Source organism: Lepidochelys kempii, chromosome 8 (genome assembly GCF_965140265.1).
Source record: "Lepidochelys kempii isolate rLepKem1 chromosome 8, rLepKem1.hap2, whole genome shotgun sequence".
Taxonomy (NCBI): Eukaryota; Metazoa; Chordata; order Testudines; family Cheloniidae; genus Lepidochelys; species Lepidochelys kempii.
The window spans coordinates 15,028,980-15,054,839 of NC_133263.1; the positions used below are offsets into that span (position 1 = coordinate 15,028,980).

Below are 25,860 nucleotides of genomic sequence, written 5' to 3' on the forward strand. Positions count from 1 at the left end.
CGTTGAGATTCTGGACATTGTTGCAACCTGGGAAGGCTGCTGCAATTTATACAGCACGCCAGGGCTGTCTAAGTTACACCGGCATTCTCTCCAGCAGATATGGCCACTGTAGCTACCCCACACCCCCTGTGCCTGCAAAGTCTCTTCAAGACACAGCACAGAATCTCACCTCAGGTCTCCAGAGACCCAGGCCAGTGCTCCATCCACAGGACAAGGCTCCCTCTTTAAACAGTTCTTCTCTGCTTCAAGCATTTGACAGCTGTTTGTCTCATGTAGAATTCTGAAGCGAGAGCTATTAATTTGGGAGCAGAGTCTACAGCCCTTACTAATGTTTAGCACTGCCTGACTCTCCAAATAGTCTCCCACTGAAGTCAGTGAGACTTGCCCAGAGCAAGGTGCAACTCGGTGTAAGGGTGGCTGAATCCTGCACTTCCTAGTGTTGCCAAGTGTTGCCTAGTGTTGCTTTATTTTTCTCAGTGATACGGAGTGGAAAGCAAATGAAATAGCAACACCAAATTCTTTGTGAATAGGTCAGAGGGTTTAATTGAAGGCTGTGAAAGAGGCTCCAGGACTCTTCATGTAAGACCAGTTAGCATGAGTTGTCTGTACCTGTAACTTTAACCACACCTATTATGTATGTTTAGCCTTTTCTAAATAGTGCACTGAGTGCTTGGGAAAAATGCTAGATTTCCCACTTGGGGGACTGAAGCCTTCTATTATCAGGAGAAGAATTAAAGTCCAGGCAGCAGCAGAGCAGGCTTCCCCTTTGCTGCCCATATTATTCTTCACTTCACGGATGTGTTTACGCACTAGAGAACCAAGGAGCATCTTCACTCCCTAAAGAAAGAAAAATCCAAATAGAAATGGTCAAACTACCAAGACGTGTTTTCAACTTCACTGCTCAGTCCAGTGTTTTGATCATCTCCCAGTCCCTATCCTCCCTGGGTCATTTTGTATGTGTGTGTCTCCACTGTAAGCTCTTTAAGTGGGTACCTTGTCTTCATGTCTGTTTTTAAAGTGTCTGGTACAGTGTTGGCACTGCAGAAATGATCAACAATCATTACTAATAATGTTCCTCAGCCTCCCTAAGGGCAAGGAAGAAGGTTGGTCCCTGTGCTGTTCAAATGAGAAAGTGGCTACTCTGTACCTCCCCAGGGAGTCACTCAGATGTGGAGATGCTGTGAGTCAGGCAGGTATGCTAGGACGTGACTCTCTCCCAGCTCTCTGCTGGTTTTCACTGTGGCACATGGCTGTGAAGTACTGATCTCGTGGGAGGTCCCTTCCCCTTTTGGATTGGACTGCACTCCACACAGGTGCAGAGCCCTGGTCCCCGTGAGTGGGAGTAGTTAGGGTTTGTTCTAATATAATTAATGTGATCCTTTGGCTAGGATTGGGGGGGGGGGGCGGGGGAGGTTAATTGCACAGTAATTGGATCATGTGAGGAAATGCACATTCTCCATTTTTTTAAAAAAATTGATGGTGATTAAAATAACTCATTTAGTAGCTGCAAATGCTTTGAAGAAAATATTTCTAATCCAATCAATAACAGAAGGTGAGGCTTGTAAAGGCTGCTGTTGTTTTGTATTCCAGAAGTGCATATGTTTACAGAGTGGATAATGTTAAAAAGCACTGGCAAGCTCTGGCTGCCCATGAAATGTTGGTGGTTATAGTCCCTAGTTTGTGGCTTTCAGACAACTACAACAGGCACATTTTATGGAGGACTTTTTAGCATCAATGTGTTAGAGAAAGGGTCTTGATAACACATTTATTGGCTGGAAATAGAATTTTATATTGGTAAAATCCACAGCTGATAGTAAGGTCACAAGGCTGGCCATTGGGTTGCCGTCAAAAATAATAATAAAAAAGAAAACCTTTACATGTTGTTTTTCTTGTGGCTGATGAGAGCTTTCTGGGATATTGCAGATTGTACCATGCAAACAGTCTTTTTAAAAACCGTTCATCGGTTCGGGAAAGTACTATCCAAGATAATAGAGATGTGACGCTGAAAGAACCTTTTAAAATACTTGGCATCCAGATAATGCATTTTTTCCCTTGCAGTTGTTATACAGCTAAATGAATGCTTTTTTGGATGTGCAGTGGAGTACTTAAGCACATAGCTCTGTGACTTTTCTTATTCCCACTTCTCATCTGGTTCCTATTAACAGCAGAGCTTTTTCAGGATGAATTCCACCAAACCTTATTAGAGGCGGATGCAAACCTATTACTTATGACAGGCTCCAAATGGGGTCACATTTCAGATGAATGTTTTCTGCTTCTTTGTTAACCAAAGGGAGTGTAGAAAGACCATCTGACTTTAAAATGTATAAACGGAAAGATTGGACAAACCCTTTTGGCGATTATCAGATGAATGTGAAAGTTGTATAGGCAGGTTAGATGTTTTCCTTCTTCTTAGGTGTTGGGTACGTTGTTTGAAATAGTTACTTCTCAGCAGAATACTTGAAATATTTTTTAAAAAACCAAACACTCAGTTCAGCCAACTGAATCAATCTTCTTTCTCTTTTATCTATTAATCTTCAACACTGAACTAAATTCCAGGGTTGTTTTTACAAGGACGGTTTAAAATTAGCCTGAAGTCAGCTTATTCACAAAGCTGACTCTTGAATCTCCACGGTCAACCCAAAGCTTATTCAGAAAGAAAAGTTTGACAGTCAAATGAAAATAATCTCAATTTTAATGTGTGTGGCTTTTTCAATATAATCCTAGGTTTACATTCTTGTCTCTACACAGTTCAGAGTGCAGCCCTTGAAATAAAGATCTTGCACAGCATCTCTTCAGAGTGCTTTGAAATGCTTCATCTGTTGGCCTGCTCATGGTTCTCTTAGCAACCTTTAAAAAAGGTTTTGCACTTGATCCATGCTCAGTGCTCCCATTGAGAGCTCTTCACGGAGATGGGAAATTGTGACTTTAGACACCTGAACAAAGGATGATCCATGCGTTACCCCAGGAGGAGCGCTGGGAGGCAGTGTGACTTAGTCATGCTTCTGAATCACAGTTCCTCCCCTGCATCCTTCTTTCTCCAGGGGTAGGGATAGTACTTTGCTGCTGGCCTATGCCACCAGCAAATTACAACACTCCTTGCACTGCCTCAGTGACACTGGCCAGTGAATTAGTGGGGCCTTGGCTCCACCCCTCCGTACTTACTCTCCACCATCTGTCCTGGGGGAGCTAGGCTGCAGCTTTGTGGCCAGCGTGAATCAAGAAGGAAGAGTGGTGCTTAGGAGGGGAGAGGGTTAGAGGGAAACATCACTTGCCTGTGGGGAATGAGGTGGTGGCATCAGTCCAGTTACTAATGGAGAGATGGTCACATTACACACATGACCGTGGCACTGATGTTCACTTTAAAATTGTACCAACACTACCAGGCTGTCCCATCTCTGTTGACAAATAATGGACTTCAGTCTCCAAACTAGCATCTTTTTTGAGCATTAAACTAACAAATACGAAGGGGTGTGTGGTGTTGGGAGGGGAAATTATTATCTAACAAGTCCCTGCCTCCTTTTTAGCTGTCCATGTGAGCTGCTCACAGAATTGCCCATAAAAGGACCCTGCGACAAAGTTTGGTTTTAGGTTTGGAAGGATGTGAAAATGAATTCTTTTTAATAAAGTTCTAGGGCCTGATTCTGATCTCACCACATAAAACAGAAGTCAGTGAAGTAACACCACTGTAAAACAAGTACTAAGTCAGAATGAGGCCTTCAGGGTTTGAGTTTGTCCTCTGGAGCAGGATAGAGGCCTGGCATATGAAGAGAGTACACCTTATATTTTAAAAACATTTTGGCCATGTCTGTCTTGTTCTGCTGGTTCCCCAGTTTCAGAGCCAAAGGTAGCGAGCTGTGCAATATCCTATAAGAGAAACTTGAGCCTATAGCTATCCTGTCTATAAATATTTTCATTGTTGGATGACAGGCACAATCAATTTGGATCTCAAAATACTGTCCAACCCTCTCTGGAATTTCTGTCTTGTTTGCCCTAAATCCTTCCTGCTAAATTTAAAACAATTCAGCCAGATTCCCTGATGCAGTGCGGCTGAATTGTGCCAGGCTGCTGGCAGACTGGCCCTAAAGATGGCATAGCTAACCTTGCGAGGATCACTCCGGTACAAGGAGGATACTCCGCTGGTCTCGAGTTGGCCTGAAGGCTCCAATACCATCATTCATCTGTGAACAATCTGCTACTGGGGTAGTGGGGTAGCCAGAACTCCCCCTACATTGCAGGGATCTCAGGCTGCAGCTTTGCCCCAGGGGGCAGTTAGCAGCCACTCTGAATTAGATGAGCACTCAGGCACTCTCGCTAGGGGAGACCAGCTCCCATACATGATCTCCAGGATTGTTTTTATTTCAATTGATTCATTTTGCTTTTCTCTATAGTGTATAGGGCAAAGTTGCTCTATGCCTTAGAACAAGTGTATGTGGCTACAATTAACTGCTTTGCAGTTATACATAAACCAAATCACTCGAAAACATAATGATGTATTACAAGGGTTTAATGGCTTTTCTGTTGTTGTGATTAGTTCAAAGGGAATGATAAACCCTAAACTACAGTGTTAATGCAAGGTCTCTGGGATAATTTTAGCAGCTTTGTACTTGTAACCTTTGTATATTTCATTTTCTCTAAAGCTAAAGTGCTTTGGCTCCTCACAGAAATGTGTTGGATGGGACCAGAATTAGTACAGATTCTGAAGCCAACGTAATTTTTTTTTAAATTTGAGCTGATTGTTGTAGTTATTGTCCATAAATTAAGCAAGAACATGAGACAGGATTCAGCTTGTGCCTTTGATTAAAAATGTCTCCTTTTACAGATGGTACATGTGACATTCTTCCACTCTGATTAGGCCTCAGTTGGAGTATTGTGTCCAGTTCTGGGCGCCACATTTCAGGAAGGATGTGGACAAACTGGAGTGAGTCCAGAGAAGATCGACAAAAATTATTAAAGATCTAGAAAACATGACCTATGAGGGAAGATTGAAAAAATTGGGATTGTTTAGTCTGGAAAAGAGAAGACTGAGAGGGGACATAACAGTTTTCAAGTATGTAAAAGGTTGTTACAAGGAGGAGGAAGAAAAATTGTTTTTCTTAACGTCTGAGGGTAGGACAAGAATCAATGGGCTTAAATTGCAGCAAGGGCAGTTTAGGTTGGACATTAGGAAAAATTCCTAACTGTCAGGGTGGTTAAGCACTGGAATAAATTGCCTAGGGAGGCTGTGGAATCTCCATCTGTCAAGGTTCCTCCCCCACTCTGAACTCTAGGGTACAGATGTGGGGACCTGCATGAAAAACCTCCTAAGCTTATCTTTACCAGTTTAGGTCAAAACTTCCCCAAGGTACAAAATATTCCACCCTTTGTCCTTGGATTGGCCGCTACCACCACCAAACTAATACTGGTTACTGGGGAAGAGCTGTTTGGACGCGTCCTTCCCCCCAAAATACTTCCCAAAACCTTGCACCCCACTTCCTAGACAAGGTTTGGTAAAAAGCCTCACCAATTTGCCTAGGTGACTACAGACCCAGACCCTTGGATCTTAAGAACAATGAATAATCCTCCCAACACTTGCACCCCCCCTTTCCTGGGAAATGTTGGATAAAAAGCCTCACCAATTTGCATAGGTGACCACAGACCCAAACCCTTGGATCTGAGAACAATGAAAAAGCATTCAGTGTTTTACAAGAAGACTTTTAATAAAAATAGAAGTAAATAGAAATGAAGAAATCCCCCCTGTAAAATCAGGATGGTAGATATCTTACAGGGTAATTAGATTCAAAAACATAGAGAACCCCTCTAGGCAAAACCTTAAGTTACAAAAAAGATACACAGACAGAAATAGTTATTCTTTTCTCAGCCATTTAAAGAAATCATAATCTAACACATACCTAGCTAGATTACTTACTAAAAGTTCTAAGACTCCATTCCTGGTCTATCCCCGACAAAGACAGACACACAGACAGACACAGACCCTTTGTTTCTCTCCCTCCTCCCAGCTTTTGAAAGTATCTTGTCTCCTCATTGGTCATTTTGGTCAGGTGCCAGCGAGGTTACCTTTAGCTTCTTAACCCTTTACAGGTGAGAGGAGCTTTCCCCTGGCCAGGAGGGATTTCAAAGGGGTTTACCCTTCCCTTTATATTTATGACACGCCCCCCAAATCTCAGCTAGGGTGAAACACTGGCTGGGATTTCTTCCTGGAGCTCTAGGAAAACAGAGTTAATAAGACACATGCATCTCTAAATATACTACCAAGTACATAAAGACTAACAATATTTTCCACATCTCAAGGACGATTTTAACCAGTTGATTCTGGGAAACTTTCACGGGAGAGTGCATCAGCCACTTTGTTAGAAGCTCCTGAGATGTGTTGGATGTCGAAATCAAAATCTTGGAGAGCTAAACTCCACCGAAGAAGTTTTTTGTTAGTTTCCTTGACAGTGTGAAGCCACTTCAGTGCAGCATGGTCGGTTTGCAGGTGGAAACGCCGTCCCCAAACATATGGACGTAGCTTTTCCAGAGCGTAGACAATGGCATAACATTCTTTTTCAGTGACTGACCAGTTGCTTTCCCTCTCAGACAGTTTTTTGCTGAGAAACACTACAGGGTGGAATTCTTGATCAGGTCCTTTCTGCATTAAAACTGCTCCCACACCACGCTCGGATGCTTCTGTGGTTACTAGGAACGGTGTGTCAAAGTCTGGGGCCCTTAGTACAGGGTCAGACATGAGTGTCGCTTTAAGCTTGTTAAAGGCCTTCTGACACTTTCCGGTCCACTGAACAGCATTTGGCTGTTTCTTTTTGGTTAGGTCTGTCAGTGGGGCGGCGATTTGACTGTAGTGCGGTACAAATCGTCTGTAATAACCGGCCAAGCCTAAGAAGGATTGAACCTGTTTCTTTGACTTTGGGACAGGCCACTTTTGGATAGCATCCACTTTGGCCTGTAGGGGGCTGATAGTTCCTTGACCCACCTGGTGTCCAAGGTAAGTCACTCTGTTTAGGCCTATTTGACACTTCTTAGCCTTAACAGTTAGTCCTGCCTCCCTTATGCGCTCAAGGACTTTTTGTAGATGTTCCAGGTGGTCTGCCCAGGAATCCGAAAATATGGCCACATCGTCAAGGTAGGCGACTGCATATTCTCCTAATCCTGCTAGGAGACCATCTACAAGTCTTTGGAAAGTGGCGGGTGCATTTCGCAGCCCGAAAGGGAGTACATTAAATTCATACAGCCCGAGATGTGTGATGAAGGCTGACCTTTCCTTGGCAGATTCATCTAGCGGTACCTGCCAGTACCCCTTGGTTAAGTCCAAGGTAGAGATGAACTGGGCCCGTCCCAGTTTCTCTAATAGTTCATCAGTGCGTGGCATTGGATAGTTGTCTGGGTGAGTTACAGCATTTAGCTTACGGTAGTCCACGCAAAAACGTATTTCCCCATCTGGTTTGGGAACTAGAACCACTGGAGATGCCCATGCACTTTCAGAGGGGCGGATTACACCCATCTGTAACATATCCTGGATCTCCCGTTCTATAGCAGTTTTAGCTTGAGGAGACACCCGGTAAGGGTGGACCCTAATTGGGTGAGCATTACCTGTGTCAATGGAGTGGTATGCCCGTTCAGTCAGTCCTGGGGCGGCTGAGAACGTTGGCGCGTAGCTAGTGCACAGCTCCTGGATCTGCTGTCGCTGCATACGCCCAAGGGTCATGGAGAGGTTCACCTCTTCCACACCACCAGCACATTTCCCTTCGTAATAGACACCTTCAGGCCACTCAGCGTCGTCTCCTCCCTGGGCTGTAAACTGTGACAAACCTTTAATTCTCTGGAATAAAAGGGCTTTAGAGAATTAATATGATACACCTTAGGCTTTCGGTTGGAGGTGGGGAATGCTATGAGATAATTAACAGCTCCCAGGCGCTCCTGGACCACGAATGGCCCTTCCCACGATGCTTCCATTTTATGGGCCTGGAGCGCCTTTAAGACCATGACCTGGTCTCCTACTTTGAAGGAACGCTCTCTGGCATGTTTATCATACCAGGCTTTTTGCTCTTTTTGAGCATCCTGTAAGTTTTCTCTAGCAAGGGCTAAAGAGGTTCGGAGGGTGTTTTGTAGGTTGGTTACAAAGTCCAGAATGTCAGTTCCTGGAGAAGGTGTAAATCCCTCCCATTGCTGCTTCACCAACTGCAATGGCCCCTTAACCTCACGGCCATATACAAGTTCAAATGGGGAAAACCCTAAACTGGGATGTGGTACAGCTCTGTAGGCAAAGAGCAACTGCTGCAATACTAGGTCCCAATCATTGGAGTGCTCATTTACGAATTTACGTATCATGGCCCCCAAAGTTCCATTAAACTTCTCCACCATGCCATTTGTTTGATGATGGTAAGGAGTGGCAACCAAGTGATTTACCCCATGAGCTTCCCAAAGGTTTTTCATAGTTCCTGCCAGGAAATTAGTCCCTGCATCTGTGAGGATGTCGGAGGGCCAACCTACCCTGGCAAAAATGTCTGCTAGTGCCTGGCACACACTTTTAGCCCTGGTGTTGCTTAGAGCTACCGCTTCCGGCCATCGGGTGGCAAAATCCATGAAAGTCAGTATGTACTGCTTTCCTCTGGGTGTCTTTTTCGGAAAAGGACCCAGAATATCCACAGCTACTCGCTGAAATGGAACTTCAATGATGGGGAGTGGCTGGAGAGGGGCTTTGACCTGGTTTTGGGGTTTTCCCACTCTTTGGCACCCCTCACAAGACTGGACATAGGTAGAAACATCCTTGCCCATTCCCTCCCAGTGGAATGACCCCCCCAAACGGTCTTTGGTCCTGTTCACCCCAGCATGGCCACTAGGGTGATCATGGGCTAAGCTCAAGAGCTTGGCCCGGTATTTAGTTGGGACTACCAACTGTCTCTGAGGATGCCAGTCTTCCTGGTGTCCCCCAGAAAGAGTTTCCTTGTATAAAAGTCTTCTTTCTACAACAAACCTGGATCGATTAGAAGAGCTGAGAGGCGGTGGGTTGCTCTGTGCCGCCGTCCAAGCTCTCTGGAGGCTTTCATCTGCTTCCTGTTCGGTCTGGAACTGTTCCCTTGATGCTGGAGACATCAGTCCCTCATTGGATTGTGGACCTAGGCTTGGTCCCTCTGGAAGCGATATAGGGGATGGAGCTGTTTCTGTTGACTGTGAACCGCTCTCCGCTGGTGCACTATGTTGGGATTCAGGCTCCGGCTGAGCCTCTTGTGTAGGGTTATCGGCTGCTGCCAGTTCAGGTTTGGTGGGGCCCTCTGGTGTTGAGGTTGCAAGTACTGGATTCAGTGCTGACACAGGGTCTGGTGTTGGTTGTTCGGCTGGTTCCGGTTCTGGGACTGGTTCCGTCTGGGTCTCTAGGACTGGATCCACTACTGCTGTTGCAGACATTGGCCTGGGGTCCGGGTCCATCACCTCTGACCGGGTCCTGATAGAAGTTTCCGGAACAGAGCTAAGCCTCACGGCTTGTTTAGCCTGGCTGCGGGTGACCGTTCCCACCCTCTTGGCCCGCTTCACATGATTGGCCAAGTCTTCCCCCAACAGCATGGGGATGGGATAATCATCATAGACTGCAAAAGTCCACATTCCTGACCAGCCCTTGTACTGGACAGGCAACTTGGCTGTAGGCAAATTGAAAGAGTTGGACTTGAAGGGTTGAATCGTCACTTGGATCTCTGGGTTGATTAAATTGGGGTCCACTAAGGAAGCATGGATAGCTGACACTTGTGCTCCGGTGTCCCTCCACGCGGTGACCTTCTTCCTGCCCACACTCACAGTTTCCCTCCGCTCCAAGGGTATCTGGGAGGTATCTGGGCCTGTGGACCTCTGGTGTGATTCCGGTGCAATGAACTGTAATCTGTTGGGGTTCTTGGGGCAGTTGGCCTTTACATGCCCCAGCTCGTTACATTTAAAACATCGTCCAGCTGACGGGTCACTGGGGCGAGGAGGGTTGCTGGAGAACAGGGTGGCGGGACGATAAGGGGTCTGGAGGGTTCTTTGGGAGGTAGGTGGGGCCTTGGGCGGCCCCCGGTAATAGGGTGTGGTCTGGGGTGGTCCCTTCTGGTCTCCGCTCCAACTGCGACCAGTTTTCTTCTTCTCTGCCACCTCCACCCATCTGGCTCCAATCTCTCCTGCCTCGATTACAGTTTTGGGTTTCCCATCTAGGATGTATCTTTCTATTTCCTCAGGAACACCCTCTAAGAATTGTTCCATTTGCATTAGGAAGGGCAAATTTTCTGGAGATTCAACACTTGCTCCTGATATCCAGGCATCCCAATGTTTCACAATGTGGTAGGCATGTCGGGTAAATGACATGTCTGGGTTCCACCTTAGGGCTCTGAACCTCCGACGGGACTGCTCGGGTGTTATCCCCATTCTGACTCTTGCCTTGGATTTAAACAGTTCATACTTGTTCATGTGTTCTTTAGGCATTTCAGCTGCCACCTCAGCTAAGGGTCCACTGGGCTGCGGCCTCAGCTCTACCATGTATTGGTCAGTAGAGATGTTGTACCCAAGGCAGGCCCTTTCGAAGTTTTCTAAGAAGGCCTCAGTATCATCACCTGCCTTGTAGGTGGGGAACTTTCTGGGATGGAAAGTTGTACCTGGAGAAGGATTGCTAGGGTTTGTTGGTATATTCTGCTGGGCCTTTATCCTCTCCACCTCCTCCACATGCTTCCTCTCTTTTTCCTTCTCCTCCTCTTCAGCCCCATGAGTTCTATCTGTCTTTCATGTTCCCTTTGTTTTTCCTCAGCCTGAAATTTGGCTAATTCCAGCTGTAGTCGAGCTGCAGATTTGGTCATTCTAACCTCTCTGTTTTTAACTAACTTTACACCCGAGGTTTAGAAATAAACAAACAAAACTTGGCTGTAAAATTTTGCTGTGCTGGAATAGAATACCTATTCTCTGATAGTGATTGTCAGCCTACAGAAAAAGACAATTCCCTTGTCTCTGCTCTGGGCCCAAATTAAAGCAAAAAACCTCCAACTACTTGGAAACCTGCTTACCCAGCCCAAAGAAAAAGCAAATGGGTAGAACACACACCCCCTATTTACTTTTAGGAAGAAAAGAAAAAAAAACTCTGGGTTGGAAGACTGAATTTCCCTGCAGGAGTTAAGTACCCTGCCTCCAGGCAAAGAAAACCTGCAATTCACAAAGATAATCCCCTTTTGTCTCTGCTTGGCCACAAAGCAGAGAAAAACAAGCTGCTTTCAGTTTCAGCTGCTTTCTGGACTTCCTTTCCAAAGGAAAAAAAAAATTTCCTTTTTAAAATCTGTATTTCTAGTTCAAAAAATCTCAACTGGATCTCAAAATGATTTCAGGTTAATCCCACCACTATGCCACCATGTCAAGGTTCCTCCCCCACTCTGAACTCTAGGGTACAGATGTGGGGACCTGCATGAAAAACCTCCTAAGCTTATCTTTACCAGCTTAGGTCAAAACTTCCCCAAGGTACAAAATATTCCACCCGTTGTCCTTGAACTGGCCGCTACCACCACCAAACTAATACTGGTTACTGGGGAAGAGCTGTTTGGACGTGTCCTTCCCCCCAAAATACTTCCCAAAATCTTGCACCCCACTTCCTGGACAAGGTTTGGTAAAAAGCCTCTCCAATTTGCCTAGGTGACTACAGACCCAGATCCTTGGATCTTAAGAACAATGAACAATCCTCCCAACACTTGCACCCCCCCTTTCCTGGGAAATGTTGGATAAAAAGCCTCACCAATTTGCATAGGTGACCACAGACCCAAACCCTTGGATCTGAGAACAATGAAAAAGCATTCAGTTTCTTACAAGAAGACTTTTAATAAAAATAGAAGTAAATAGAAATGAAGAAATCCCCCCTGTAAAATCAGGATGGTAGATATCTTACAGGGTAATTAGATTCAAAAACATAGAGAACCCCTCTAGGCAAAACCTTAAGTTACAAAAAAGATACACAGACAGAAATAGTTATTCTATTCAGCACAATTCTTTTCTCAGCCATTTAAAGAAATCATAATCTAACACATATCTAGCTAGATTACTTACTAAAAGTTCTAGGACTCCATTCCTGGTCTATCCCCGACAAAGACAGACAGACACAGACCCTTTGTTTCTCTCCCTCCTCCCAGCTTTTGAAAGTATCTTGTCTCCTCATTGGTCATTTTGGTCAGGTGCCAGCAAGGTTACCTTTAGCTTCTTAACCCTTTACAGGTGAGAGGAGCTTTCCCCTGGCCAGGAGGGATTTCAAAGGGGTTTACCTTTCCCTTTATATTTATGACACCATCATTGGAGATTTTAAAGAGCAGGTTAGACAAACACCTGTCAGGAATGGTCTAGATAATTAGTCCTTCCATGAGTGCAGGGGACTGGACTAGATGACCTCTCGAGGTCCCTTCCAGTTCTATGATTTACTCTTGTCATCTTTTTGTGGAATACATGTGAACCCAGATATAAAAGGCCAAAGGAGAGACCTGCTAGTGAAGGGCTGCTCCCACCAGCTACAAACGCAAAAACATTTCCCCAAGGGATACCTTTGTAAAGTTACTCTAACACCAAATGACATTTTTCAACTAATGTTTTACACCTATCAAGCCTCATATCTTTATTCCAGTAAACATCTAGCTTAAACCTTAAGTGCCCAAGGTAATTAACTGAGCACTGCAAAATGGTAGTGTGTTTTTGACCACAGCAGATCTGAGGTACATCACTGAGTCTCAACCTGTGTGCCCTCTTCCACACAGGCAGCTCAATTTATGCCAGCTGCATTGCATGTGTAGAACTGAGTGAAGAAGCTGGGTCCTGTGATTTAGAAAAATAAACCTTGTAGGTAGATTTTCAAATGCACTAAAGGCAGTTAGGGGCCTAACACAATGGGAATTAGGTACCTGGTTGCCATGTGTTCCCTGAGCACAGGATTAAGGAGTTGCTGGGTTCTAAACCCAGAGCTGTCGGTTCTAAACCTTTGTGGCCATGTGGAATTCACTTAAACCAGCATTTTCATACTTGGGTGCCTTTGGTTGGTTCTTGAAAGTTGCAGCTGCTCAGAATTTTTCAAAATCACCACTTATTTAGGTACAACCTTTAGGCACACGAGTTGGAAATCTTTGGCCTTAACCTCTCTGCTTCAGTTAACTCACGTGTAAAATGGGGTTAATAACACTTACCTATCTCACAGGGTGTGAGTGTTTTGAATAACAAGGGATTAGTAGTTTTCTAATGTTCGTACTTCCAACCTTTATGAGCCTGAGCCAAAACCCAGTGAAGTAAATGAACTTTGGAGTTGGAACAGACCTTTAAGTTTAAGAGTTAAGTATACAACTGTATCTAAAAATTCTGCCTTATAATAGGGAATCCTGCCCAGTATTGAAGCTCTCTAGCTGAACAAAGACAGAAAGACAAATAATAGCATTTTGCAGAATCCCTTACAAAGAGAATAAAATAATAAAATCCTAATAAATCTGAGATCAACAGAATTTGAGGCAGCAAAGCTGGGAAGCATGCAGAAGGCAGTAAGCCGAATAAGAGTAGGAGGACTTGTGGCACCTTCGAGACTAACCAATTTATTTGAGCATAAGCTTTCGTGAGCTGTAGCTCACGAAAGCTTATGCTCAAATAAATTGGTTAGTCTCGAAGGTGCCACTTGTACTCCTTTTCTTTTTGCGAATACAGACTAACACGGCTGTTACTCTGAAACCAAATAAGAGTGTATGTATCTTGCCAAGCTAGGTATCAAAATTCAGAATGAGAGAGCCGTGTTTTATGTTTTTTGTTGACTGTACAAAAAGGCATTTACAAAATATGATAAACGTTGTCTTCCTTAGTGAGAGAGAGACTAATTTTCTAATTCTTTCCAAAATTCCTGGCTGATGGCATATTTTCCCTGTTAGGAGAACATTTATATTAGAAATGTTTAGCTGGATAGATATGCTCAGCTTCCGAGGCTTGTTTTACAAACTCATTTTAAAAAGTTGAGGATTGTTAAACTGCACATTCCTGATGCCTCTCCCCTGACATACAGTACCATAGGGTTTCATACTGCCACCCATAACCCTGGTCTAATATAGATGGACTATATATTTTTAAAAAATATTGGACACATAACCCTTCCTTAATATACACCGAGGGCACAAAATAATTAAAACCACATTGTGCCACCTTTACTCACGTTGGGCCATATCCTCAGCTGTTAATGGAGCTACACTAATTTCCACCAGCTGTGGATCTGGCCCATTGAGTACTACTATTGATTTGAATGGGACTACTTCATGTATCAAGTTACGACTCAAGATGAATAGGTTGTTTAGAGTCTGGCCCTTAGTGAATTAATAATGGAGAAAAGCATTTGTGCGAGGGCAACAAACCTAAATGCAAAATCATAGCACCATATTGATGAGTATGGGGATCAAATTTCTGTGATGATGAAACTCAGTTTAGGCCTGGTCTACACTCAGAGGGATTTTTTTGTACCAGTGAAACTATGTTGGTTAGAAATGTCTCTCTCCCACTGCCCCATCATAGTTTTACCAGTCCCACCATTATTGTGAACACAGTTATACTTGTATAACTCATGCTTCTACCAGGATAGCATATTTCCCTTCCTGTACATTAATAGCTACACCAGTATAAGCACAGTTTTACTGATGTAACTGTGTCTACACTAGGGGGTTGTAGCACTTTTACTGATATCGTTTACTGATATAGTGGCCCAAGGGCTTGTCTACATGGCAGGTTAGTGCGTGGCAGGCCAGGCTGTGAATCTACAGTGCACCAGCTTGCTGTGCAGTAACACCCCATGTGGACCCTGCTACAATGCAATGCGTTTTAAGCCAGGATGTGAATCTACAGCGCACTGGCTAGCCAAGCACTAGCTTGCTGTGTAAACCCTGCTACAGTGCAGTGAAACTCCCAGAGGAGCAGTACGTTAACCTTCACTTCAGGATCACTGTAGCAGTGTCCACACAAGGCAAGTTACTGTGCAGCAAGGTGTGATGTGCTGTAGTCTGGCTTGCCAGGCACTAGCTTGCTTTGTAGACAAACCATTAGTTATAGTAAAGCTGGCATAGTGGTGTATAATTCTGTATTTCTATTGAAACCTCCATCCTACTTCTTTTTATCCTCTCCTGTGTGTCTCTGAGACTGGAGGAGACCAGGCATTTTCAAAAACATTTGATCCTTGGAACTTCACTGGCTGTGTCTTGGCATGAATGGAGTAATAGGTGAGAAACTGTAGCTAAAAGAATTGCACTGAGCTAGTGGGGAAAAAAAGATACACTAGTGAGTTGGACAGGATTCTAAAGTGACTTTCCAGGAATGGAAAGAAGTATAGAAAGAGCCTCCCGTGAAGGTGGATCTCACTTTTTGAAGCACTCATTGCTGACTCTTTGTTCAGATCAAACGCAGAGCAGGGGATAGTTTTACAAATGCAAACAACTTGTCATCTTTCAACTGCAGGAAATTTTCCCTTTTTCAAAAATGAGGAAATCCCCAATGCTGAGAATATCACTTTACTTCAATTGCAAAATTTCCATTTTAAGAAAATTGTTGGATTGTTTAGAGAGGCACTATGTGTTAAAGTATTCGGGCTGTCAGACAGGCAGGCCGAGAAATGCTCTGTATCAATGGCATTAGCTGTTGGACAGCCAAGCCGAAGTCTGGGTTTTTTCCCCCTTTGATGATCTGTCAGAACAGACTATTTAAGATGATGATGTCATGACAGCTTTTCAGTAGGCTTTGTGCTTTATTTTTCTAAACATGTTGATAAAGAAAGTTTGTGTCCTTTCAATTAAATTTTAATAACATGTCAATGTACTCTTTGTTCCAAATACCAGCTTGAACGTCTCTATTGTTTCCCTTGTATATATTGCAGATACCATTGTGATTAGAGCAATGTAGAAACTTACATATTTGTATTAAGAGTTTTTAAATGGATGCAGAATAAAGTAGTTTGTGTTTTAACATCAGTACAGAGAGCGTTAGTGCATTGTAGGACAAGAGAAAGATAGTTGTACGGAGAACTTGGTCTCTTTGATGTCCAGTACTGGTGGCTTTTTGGCTATTTTCCTGCTGCATCTTATTGCTTTTTGAGGTTCCATGGGACATGCTGCATATGAAAGAAGCCTTGCAAAACCAGATTCTGTTCCATCCTTTATAAAGAAAGGTCAGGAGTGAACTTGTTTAACTATAAATAGCTAATTATCCTCCCAAACAAAAACCTTTCATGTGTGCTGGACTCTGTAACCAGCATTCCGGAGCCAGCAGCTTTTTCCTTGTCCTTGCATTTAGTTACACTGGTTTGTTTGAACTAGCTACTTGAGATAAACAAGTATCTGTTTTTCTGTTGCCACCTTAAAGCCAGCAGTGTACACCTGTAAGAGCTTGTGGCACAAAGGATCACTGGTATAAACATGTTCTACCTCAGTCCTGAAAACTGTTACAAAATATAAAAGGTTTTCATATAAAGAGTTAAATTTGAGAAGCGTTCATGTTTCAAGAAAACCTGAACTCAGCAAATAAATCTGATTGTGAGGTGGGAGGCCCCATTTCTTTTCCAGAATTCCTAATGTAAATCTCGTGAACTTGATTGTTTTCTTCAGAAAACAGTTCACTTGGTACTTTCTGTTCTGAGATGTTTGGTAACAATAAAGGGCACAGGTTATTGATAGACAGCACACGTGAGTTTCGCCCTTCTCTTACTGTGATAAGTATATTCTTTAGTGCCATTGCTTAAGATTCTTTGTGGAGTGAGGCACTACTCAGTGCATGCAAGACTGACAGAATGTGGCTTTTAGTGAATGAGGATTTACTGGGGAAAAATCCAGTAGCTCCCAGTACAATAGCCAATTTAATGTACCTCATCAGAGTATGCACTTAATGAGGGTAATCATGGATTGCTGCCAATGCTACTATTACCATAAATGTATATATATAATTTCCTTTCACTTCCTCTATGCCATGCCAAAAGAAATACTCAGAGCCATATTGTGTTGCATTTTCCTATTTCTGGAAGTAGTTCATCAGGATGTATGGACTGCATCCATAAGGCCATACATATCAGTAGCTGTTAATGTATAGGCAGTGGTGAGGGGTGTAAATTATTAATAAATGGGTGATGTATATATTTAAGAGGAAAACATGATGTTGAACTAAATGTTCCTAGGAAATACACCGAGAAAAACAGTGACAGGTGTTCACATAGATAGAACACAAAACGTGAATGTAGCTGATCAAGTAAATTTTGAGAATCTGGGACCCACTGATGTTATGAAGAATGCTGTCAAGAGTAAGAGCTCGCAGCTAGCCTGCTTTCCTACTAGCTACCTTAACCCCCCAGCAGTCCAAAGAGTGCAGCTGGACCCCAGTTGCACGTCCAGATTGACTAAGCCACCCGATTAGCAGAGGGCATCAGCAGACCTGCTCTTAAGACCAGCTGATATCAGACTCTGGCTTGATCATTGACTCTGGCATCTGGCCTCTGACTCTGGTTCTGACCCTTACTTCAGTTTTCCTCTCTGGATGCCTACTCTGACCTGTAGGCCTGACTCCTGCTCCAACTGCTAGGCAAGGCTCTCCATGTCCCAGTTCCTAACAGATGTGTTCCCCCCCAAATACCCTTTCCTCACCATGTCCCCAAGCTCTCCTCCTTTACTCAGTCATCTTTCCTCTATGTATTCTCCCCCCACCTTGGGTCAGGAAGGGAGTTAGAGATCTCCATCCATATAATAGGAGAAGTAGAAAGCCTGGCCCAGAGCTGGCCAGTGGAGAGACTACCATACAGCTAGCACAGCACCAGTTCATGCATTCAGACAGCAATAGATCACATTATTGTAATTTTATACTGCAGTAGTACCCAAAGGATCAGGTCCCCATTGTGCTAGGGCCTCTAATAACACTGTCCCTGCTCTGAAAGTCTCAATTCCCGATCTCAACCTAGCAGCAGCAGATCCACATAGCTGTGATGTAGCTGTGGTGGTGCCTAAAATGGACTTCCATCTTGAACAGCCCCTTGCAGTCTCCTTCTTTTGGCAAGAATCCATATGGGAAGGTTTAGGCTTCTTAAATCCCTCAAAATTGCAACTTCCAGTTTCACTTGTGGTTGGCCCTGTGCTCTGCTTCCTTTGGCCTCAGCCATAAAAACCTTCTGTAGAAGTGTGCCTTCTGCACTTTGGACATGACGTGAACATTACAGTCCTCTTGTTCTCAACTGATGCAAACCAACAACTTGCCAGGATTCTCTAAGTATCTTCTTGTTTATGACAAAATCAGACCAACCAATGTTGAGATCTCACCTCAGCTCCTCACGTTAAATTAATTTGTGACTCAAACACAAATCATGCGAGAGAATCCCCACAAGCCAGTTTCCATTGAGTCCCAAAAGCCAGCTACAAACTCCATTAGATTTTGTTGTGGTTTATAATTGATCTTGGAAGGCTAGCATGAGAAAATAGATTTTAATGCTTCTCTCTTGAAGACCAAAATAATTCCCTTTGGTATAACTAGTTCTTAGCAGTGAAACTCCATACAGATTTTTTTTTAAAACTCCTCTAACTAGGATAAGTTCTATAGAACTGAAAACAGCTGGCAGAGTAAAGAAAATTAGCCACCAAACTGGGTACTTTTTTTATAATCTTAAACGTTGAGAGCAGGAAAGAAATCCATCTGGATCTAGGTTTCTAAGGGCTAAGGCATGAATGTTTTGTACTATGTAAAATCTTGCATGGCCTTCATTGAAAACTCTGAGACAGGTACTAAGAAAGGAGTCTGAAACCAATCCAGGCAACCGAAGGAGTACAACCAAGACAAGTGAGCTCCCAGAAGACTGAATATTCTCCATGTTTTTCCTCTCAAGCCACAGCCTGAATCCGCAGCATGGTCCAAGAAAATAAAGCCATCAAAGACTGCAACTACTCTTGTGCATTTTGACCCAATCCCATTTAAGCCAATTGGAATCTTCCATTAGGACTTGGAATTGGTCCTTTGATTTTCAAGGTCTGGAGGTACCATCAGGTCAGCTCCCAGGCTCTGAGGAAGGGTTTGAGAACTGGCAATAAAGGGAAGTAGGTCACAGTGGGAGCATGTACTGGGGCAGGAGAGTGATCCTGAGTAGAAAGGGAGTATGCAGTGTAGTTGTAGCTGTGTCCGTCCCAGAATATAAGAGAAACAAGATGTGGCTTGAAAGCGTCTCTCTCATAACCATCAGAAGTTGGTCAAAAAAAAAAAATAATAATACTCACGTACCTTGTCACTGGAAAGGGAGTATAAAGCGTGGCTGCTTCCAACAGTACTAGTCTTCTGCACCTCCCAGTAGCCAGTAATTCCTTCACTCCACCCTGGCACAACACTTCGCAGTTGCCCACAAGTGAAATTCTAGGAAACTGGCCAAACATCTGGGAAATAACCATTGTGCTATGAGTTAAAGTCAATTGATGGCAGAGCCTTGAAAACAGCAGAGAGAGCAGGTGATTATGAAAAAGTCATATGGTGTATGGTTATAATGACTACAGATTAATTAGTAGTGACTAAAATTAAATGAATCTCAGCCCTCACATCACCAGAGCTACATGTGGTACAAAAGGCTCGCTGTTTGTGACTGCAGGGAAGTGACATAGCAGGCTGAAAACAGAGAGGTTGGACTCAGCTCTGTAGTGAATATGCAATCAAGAAGTTCAATCCCCTTTGAGAAGAGGAGGAATCTGGAGAGAGCATTACAGTAGAAGGGCCCCATGAGCTACCAGGGTGAGTCAGCAGGAAATGAGATAACAGCCATCTGCAAGGGTTTTTCCAAAGGAGCAAATCTTTATAACTAGGAATGCAAACAAAGCAAAGGCATCTGGAGAAAAACAAAAATCCTTCTCAGCATGGGATCCAACCAAACCTCAGCACCTGGGCACAGAGCCCTGCCTCTTATAGCCTCTCTCCTGAACCCCTCAAGACAGGTTTTCCAAAGGGGTCAGTTCCCATGCTGGCAATGGAATAAGTGGCCAGCTATTCAAGAGCTCAGCAGATTGGTACTCTGCTGTTCTGCAAATCTGGCTGCAAATGCCACGATGGGAGCTGTAGGGTGCCAAACTCTTCTGGAAGTCTGGCCCCATTTGTGGGTGCTGAACACTTGGAAATCTGGCCCTGAGCTCTTTGGAGGAAAAAGAGTGCGCAGGTCTCCAGTTAGCCATTTGCTTACTAGGGACATGGTATCGCCCCTTCACTCTGCGACTTGTCCAAACCTGCCATGACAGATTTCAGTCAGGGCGGGATTGGGCCTTTAGACAATGTGTTTGTCCTTGGTTTCAAGAAGCTCAAAAAATTGGTATGATTGTTCTTAAAGTAAAACCAGCTGGTGTTTGGTTTCTTTCTGAGGTACCAGGCATGGGGTCTGTGCTGGAATCCTGTCTGGAACAGACCTGCTTCATTTTAACCTGAGCCGAAATAGTGCCATGGAGGTGCAGGCTAGGACTGTTAGGAAACAGAATGGAGCCAATAAAGACCTGCACCTCCCCACTTAGAGTGACCCTCTTCAGCTGACCACAAAACCACAGCAAGGGACATCATTGCTTGTCAAATGGCCTCACAACCATTTGTTCTAGTCACCAAATTGATACCATTCCAGACTGCACTGCCTAACCGGGAGTAGTTGGGAAGGCCCCCACAAGATTGAATAAATCTGTGTCCAACACTGAATTTCTATGCACTTTGGAGAGTGTCGAAGCAACATTTTTTAGCTTTTTAAGACACATTTGCTGTTGATTTACACATCGTTTTGTTCAACAGAAATGAATGCCTGACAGTTTACAAACTGCCTCAGATTAAAGGAGCCCCAGGAGATCTTGCTTTCAAGGCCCACATTAAAGTGCATTTTATTCCAGAAATGGACTACGATCCCATGTTACCTTAATGGTAAAGGCCCCAATCATCCCTTGTACGGAAAAAAGGACAAGATGAGGGGAGGGAAATAAATGCTAGAAACCCCTTGGCGTCAAGCCAGTAAAGTTTTTCCTTTGCATCGTCCAACCAAGAAGGAGAGGAATCCCAAACCTGCACAAAAGGTAATGAGGATCCTTCTCCAGCTTCTCTCTGTGGTTGCTTGTGCCACCGAAGGGCCTCTCCCTTTGTGCCTGCACCCAAGGGAGAAGGGTTAAGGCAGTTGGGAGAAGATAATGTTACTTGAACAAGAATTAACCTTCAGGCAGATTTACTCTTGAGAACCCTTAAAGTTGGATGAGTTTGCAGTCTAGCCTGGTTTCACTGCCTCCAGCACACCCCATCACGATCTGGAGAGTGCTAACTACTCACTGTGTACCTACAATGGGGTGGGGATAGAGTGAGAGCATGCACAGGGTCATTGGCATAATGCTCTCAGATAACATGCATTCTTCTCCAAAGCAGATATACTCTACTCCATAATAGAGGGAAACATGCAGCCCAAATAATTTAAATCCAAATTCTCCCCATGGACACACATGTTGTATTTGTGTTGGCTTCTCTGGGAGCCGCACATGCATCTGTCAGGGGAGAGTTTGGCCAATAGTTCTGAGTGGCTCATCCATATAAAACAGAAGTGTCAAACCTCAGCCATGACCCAGACTAGCCTATGTCTGTTGCTCTGTGGTTTCTTCATTCTTCATCTGACTCAGGAAAGGGTAGCATTCAATTTCCTTGGAGTAAAATGCAATTTCAGACCTATTTGACATAGACATTTACAGGATTGGCTTCTGAAGAACCGATGGCTTTTTACTAAAAACGATTTACCATCTGGCCAATTTACACTATTGCTTTCCCTCAAACATTTATGGCCTTCATTTTCCCCTCTGGGGCATGGTAGAAAGTATTTGCTTTATTTCTCTTAAAATAACATTGTAAATCTGGGAATTGGGAACTGTGGCCTAATGGGTTTTGTTTTGTTTCCTTTTGTTTTTTAAAGGATCATTCGGGTGAAAAAACTGAAATATTATTCCCAGCCGAGAAATTATTTTTTAACAGATAATTTGATCTAATATGTTGGAAGCAATTATTCCCCCCATATGTCTCTGAAACAGCATTACAAAGAATGTCCTAGTTTTGCGACTACTTAATAAGCACATGGGTAACTTCATGCATACATATGGTCTCACTGAGTCCAATGGGACTGTTCACATACATAGTTACATGGTTAGGTGGTTGCAGGATCAGGCCCTATATCCCTAGACTTGCAGTTCTTACTCAGGCAAAAGTTCCACTGATATTGTTAAGAGTTTTATGCTCTAATAAATTTGTTAGTCTCTAAGGTGCCACAAGTACTCCTTTTCTTTTTCTTGAGGAAGAATTTCAGGATTGGATGCTAAAAACCTTGCCTCTGGCTGGATCTGTTTTTATTTTTCTTACCAATTCATTTTTAATATACTTGGACATAAAATTATTTCATTCTATATGCCAGTGATGATAAACTTTTGTTTCCAATTAGCATTTATTGGATGATTTCAGTCAAAAGTAAACCTGGTAATAGACCCCAAACTGTGCACTCCATTACTTGGTCACAATGTGGTTTTTCTCCTTAGCTTTTCACGAGCCTTAAATATACGAGAATGTTGAAAACTGAGGGCCAGATCCTCAGCTGGTATAGATCAGCATAGCTCCTGGATCCGGCCCAGAATACATTACAATTAAAATGTCTCTCATGTAAATGTCTATTCTTCCATCAATACAGACATGAACCTGACTAGCACAAATGGAACTAACAAGCACAGGGCAAGTGGAAGAGTATGCCCTTTGGTTTTCAGGTGCTTTTGATAATTGGATATGAAATAACCTGTCTAGTGGTTCTTCTTTCTTGTGATAGCTCACCAAGCAGAATATTAAAAAGGAGATAAAACATGGGTACAGCTTGGTTGGTAGGGAGCACCTCTAGCAGTAAATGTTACTTTTGATGTGTTTTGTACCTTCTGGTGTGCACAGGATCGAATATTTGTCAGTGGTTTTTACGGTCTTGTTAATATTTCGTACAGCTGAAATAACATGAAAACTAGTCTTTTTACAATGCTTCAGTTCCTGTTTGGTGGAAATACGACAAAGAGACCAGATCCTCCATCAGGTTGGCCCTGCAAAATGTTAATTTTCACTCAGGCACTAAAAAGCCAGCAAAAAATGTAAATATAGATACCAAGTTATTAGCTTGAGATAAATTCTGATCCCCTTAGTCACTTCAAGTAACACCTGACTTCAAGAGCAGTCCCACTGAGATAAATTAAACTATTTGTGGAGTAAGGTGTTATTCAAGGTGAGAAAGGGTGTCAGGATCCGGCCCTTTATTTGGGCTCCTGTGTAACCTGAATACATAGCCCAGGGGTTTGATTCTGATCTTACTTGCACCAGTGTGACTCAGGAGTAAATTGGAACAGTGCACAACTGTTCTATGAAATGTTTAAGAAGGATGAATTCAAACTGGAACAGGTACAGAGAAGGGCTACTAGGATGATCCGAGGAATGGAAAACTTGTCTTATGAAAGGAGACTCAGGGAGCTTGGCTTGTTTAGCCTAACTAAAAGAAGGTTGAGGGGAGATATGATTACTCTCTATAAATATATCAGAGGGATAAATACCAGAGAGGGAGAGGAATTATTTAAACTCAGTACCAATGTGGACACAAGAACAAATGGATATAAACTGGCCACTAGGAAATTTAGATTAGAAATTAGACGAAGGTTTCTAACCATCAGAGGAGTGAAGTTTTGGAATAGCCTTCCGAGGGAAGTAGTGGGGGCAAAAGATCTATCTTGCTTTAAGATTAAACTCGATAAGTTTATGGAGGAGATGGTATGATGGGATAACATGGTTTTGGTAATTAAATATTCATGGTAAATAGGCCCAATGGACTGTGATGGGTTTTTAGATGGGGTAAGATCCAAGTTACCCGGGAAAGAATTTTCTGTAGTATCTGGCTGATGAATCTTGCCCATATGCTCAGGGTTTAGCTGATCGCCATATTTGGGGTCGGGAAGGAATTTTCCTCCAGGGCAGATTGGAAGGCCCTGGAGGTTTTTCGCCTTCCTCTGTAGCATGGGGCACGGGTCACTTGCTGGAGGATTCTCTGCTCCTTGAGGTCTTCAAACTAAAATTTGAGGACTTCAATAGCACAGATATAGGTGTGAGGTCTTTTTTAGGAGTGGTGGGTGAAATTCTGTGGCCTGCATTGTGCAGGAGGTCAGACTAGATGATCATAATGGTCCCTTTTGACCTAAAAATCTATGAATCTATGAAATGGTAGAATTGAAATGTGAATCATTCCCCTTTTTCTTCCTTCACAGGACAGATAAATATTGATCATATGAGGGAAATAAAGAAATGCAGAATAATTGGCAATAGCTGAATATTGAGAAACAGTCAAGGTTATTTAATTACAGACCAATGAAAGCTGCACAAGTTCAGCAAGATCTAATTATGGGTCAAATGTGAATTTCCTTTTTCCTGGTGGATTTCTTTCTCTTCCTCTGCTTATTACACACAACAAATGAAATGCTATTATAGGCCGTGAAGAATAGCTGGAGTGGCTGTTTAGTACTGGGAGCCACTTACCTTACCGTTTTCTGTTTCTTCTCCCTTTTAGGATAATGGGCCCACTCAGAGCCGAAGACCAGTGCCCTATGCTCCTGGAGGGAGCCCCAGTGACAACAAACAGATTTTGAACTTGCAGTACAATAATCCAACACGACTCTATCCAAATAATGTAGAATCCAGTTTGCCAGCACAGATGAGTGGGCTCCATATTGCTTCGCCACACAGGTGTGAGAAAAGCTCTGATCGTGTGATTATGTTGCTAACAGTTAATGGTGGAATTTGACATTTTTAAATAGCAGTTTATATAAAGTGTTATGCTTTGGGTGGGGGGAAGAGGGTTACATAACAGGTCCCCCCCCCTCCGTGCCTTGTCCCTAAAGGATAGACGTCTGGTACAGCACAGGTAGGGTGCGCTGGCTTTTGAGCGCAAGCTGCAGAGCTCTTAGCTCTGAAGGTTCCTGGTCTAATTTTGAATATTCCAGCAAAAATGGCAGCCATCCCACATTCATGGGGAACCCGGGTTCTTGGAGCTGAAGGTTCAAGTTTCTAATCAAAATGCCATATGGGAGCAGAAGTCAGTGTTTGTTTATTTTATGTAGGTCTATGCCGTGTGCGGCTGATGTTTGTGCCCCTTATGGCACTCAGTACAATACATAAGCATGTTATACCAAAGTAGCTAGATATTTATTATTGTTTGTATTATCATAGCGCCTAGGAGTCCAATCAAGGACCAGAACCCCATTCTGCTAAACACAACTAAACGGCTTTGCTACAGCAAAAGTTCTCTTCATGCAGTTTAGCTTATGTTGACATAACATATTAGTATTTTGGAAGTACGAACGATTGGCTCCATCACATAACTGAGCTACAACACAACCATTCCAGTGATGGTCTATAAGCAACGATGACTTGGTACTTGCATCTTTCTCTGTATTCAGTAAAACTGGTCAATAGTCTGTACGTTTGAACATTCTGACTAGCCATTTCCTTGAAAGGAAGTTTCCTACTTGGAAAAACCATATTTTTGTCTGAAAATGGTGTACCTATTATGCTTCCAAGTAACACCTAAACTAACCATAACTGACCGATATTGGCAATAAAAATGATTTTCTCTATTTTTAAGTTTATTTTGTACATTTGAGAATACACTGTGCAGAGTCACTCTCATTGTTTCCTCCATATAGCCAGTTACTCTGTTTTTCTGTGGACGAAAAAACCCTTCTGTACATGAACCAGGGTAAATATTTTCAAAGGCATCTGTAAAAATAAAATCAGAACATGCTATTTAATGAGGTTCTGTCAGCAACTGCTGGGTTTTTTTTTTTACGTATTCAATTAAAAAAAACCAAA

The 25,860-nt window shown here is 43.2% G+C and overlaps 1 protein-coding gene across 1 annotated transcript in view; it reads left to right on the plus strand.

Annotated features, from left to right (window-relative positions):
* PDLIM4 (PDZ and LIM domain 4) overlaps nucleotides 1-25,860 on the plus strand; it is a 105,319-nt gene that overhangs the window by 61,062 nt on the left and 18,397 nt on the right. Inside the window, exon 4 of the mRNA XM_073355643.1 lies at nucleotides 24,560-24,735. Coding sequence (XP_073211744.1) covers nucleotides 24,560-24,735 — 176 coding nt within the window. The remainder of the gene's footprint in view (nucleotides 1-24,559; nucleotides 24,736-25,860) is intronic.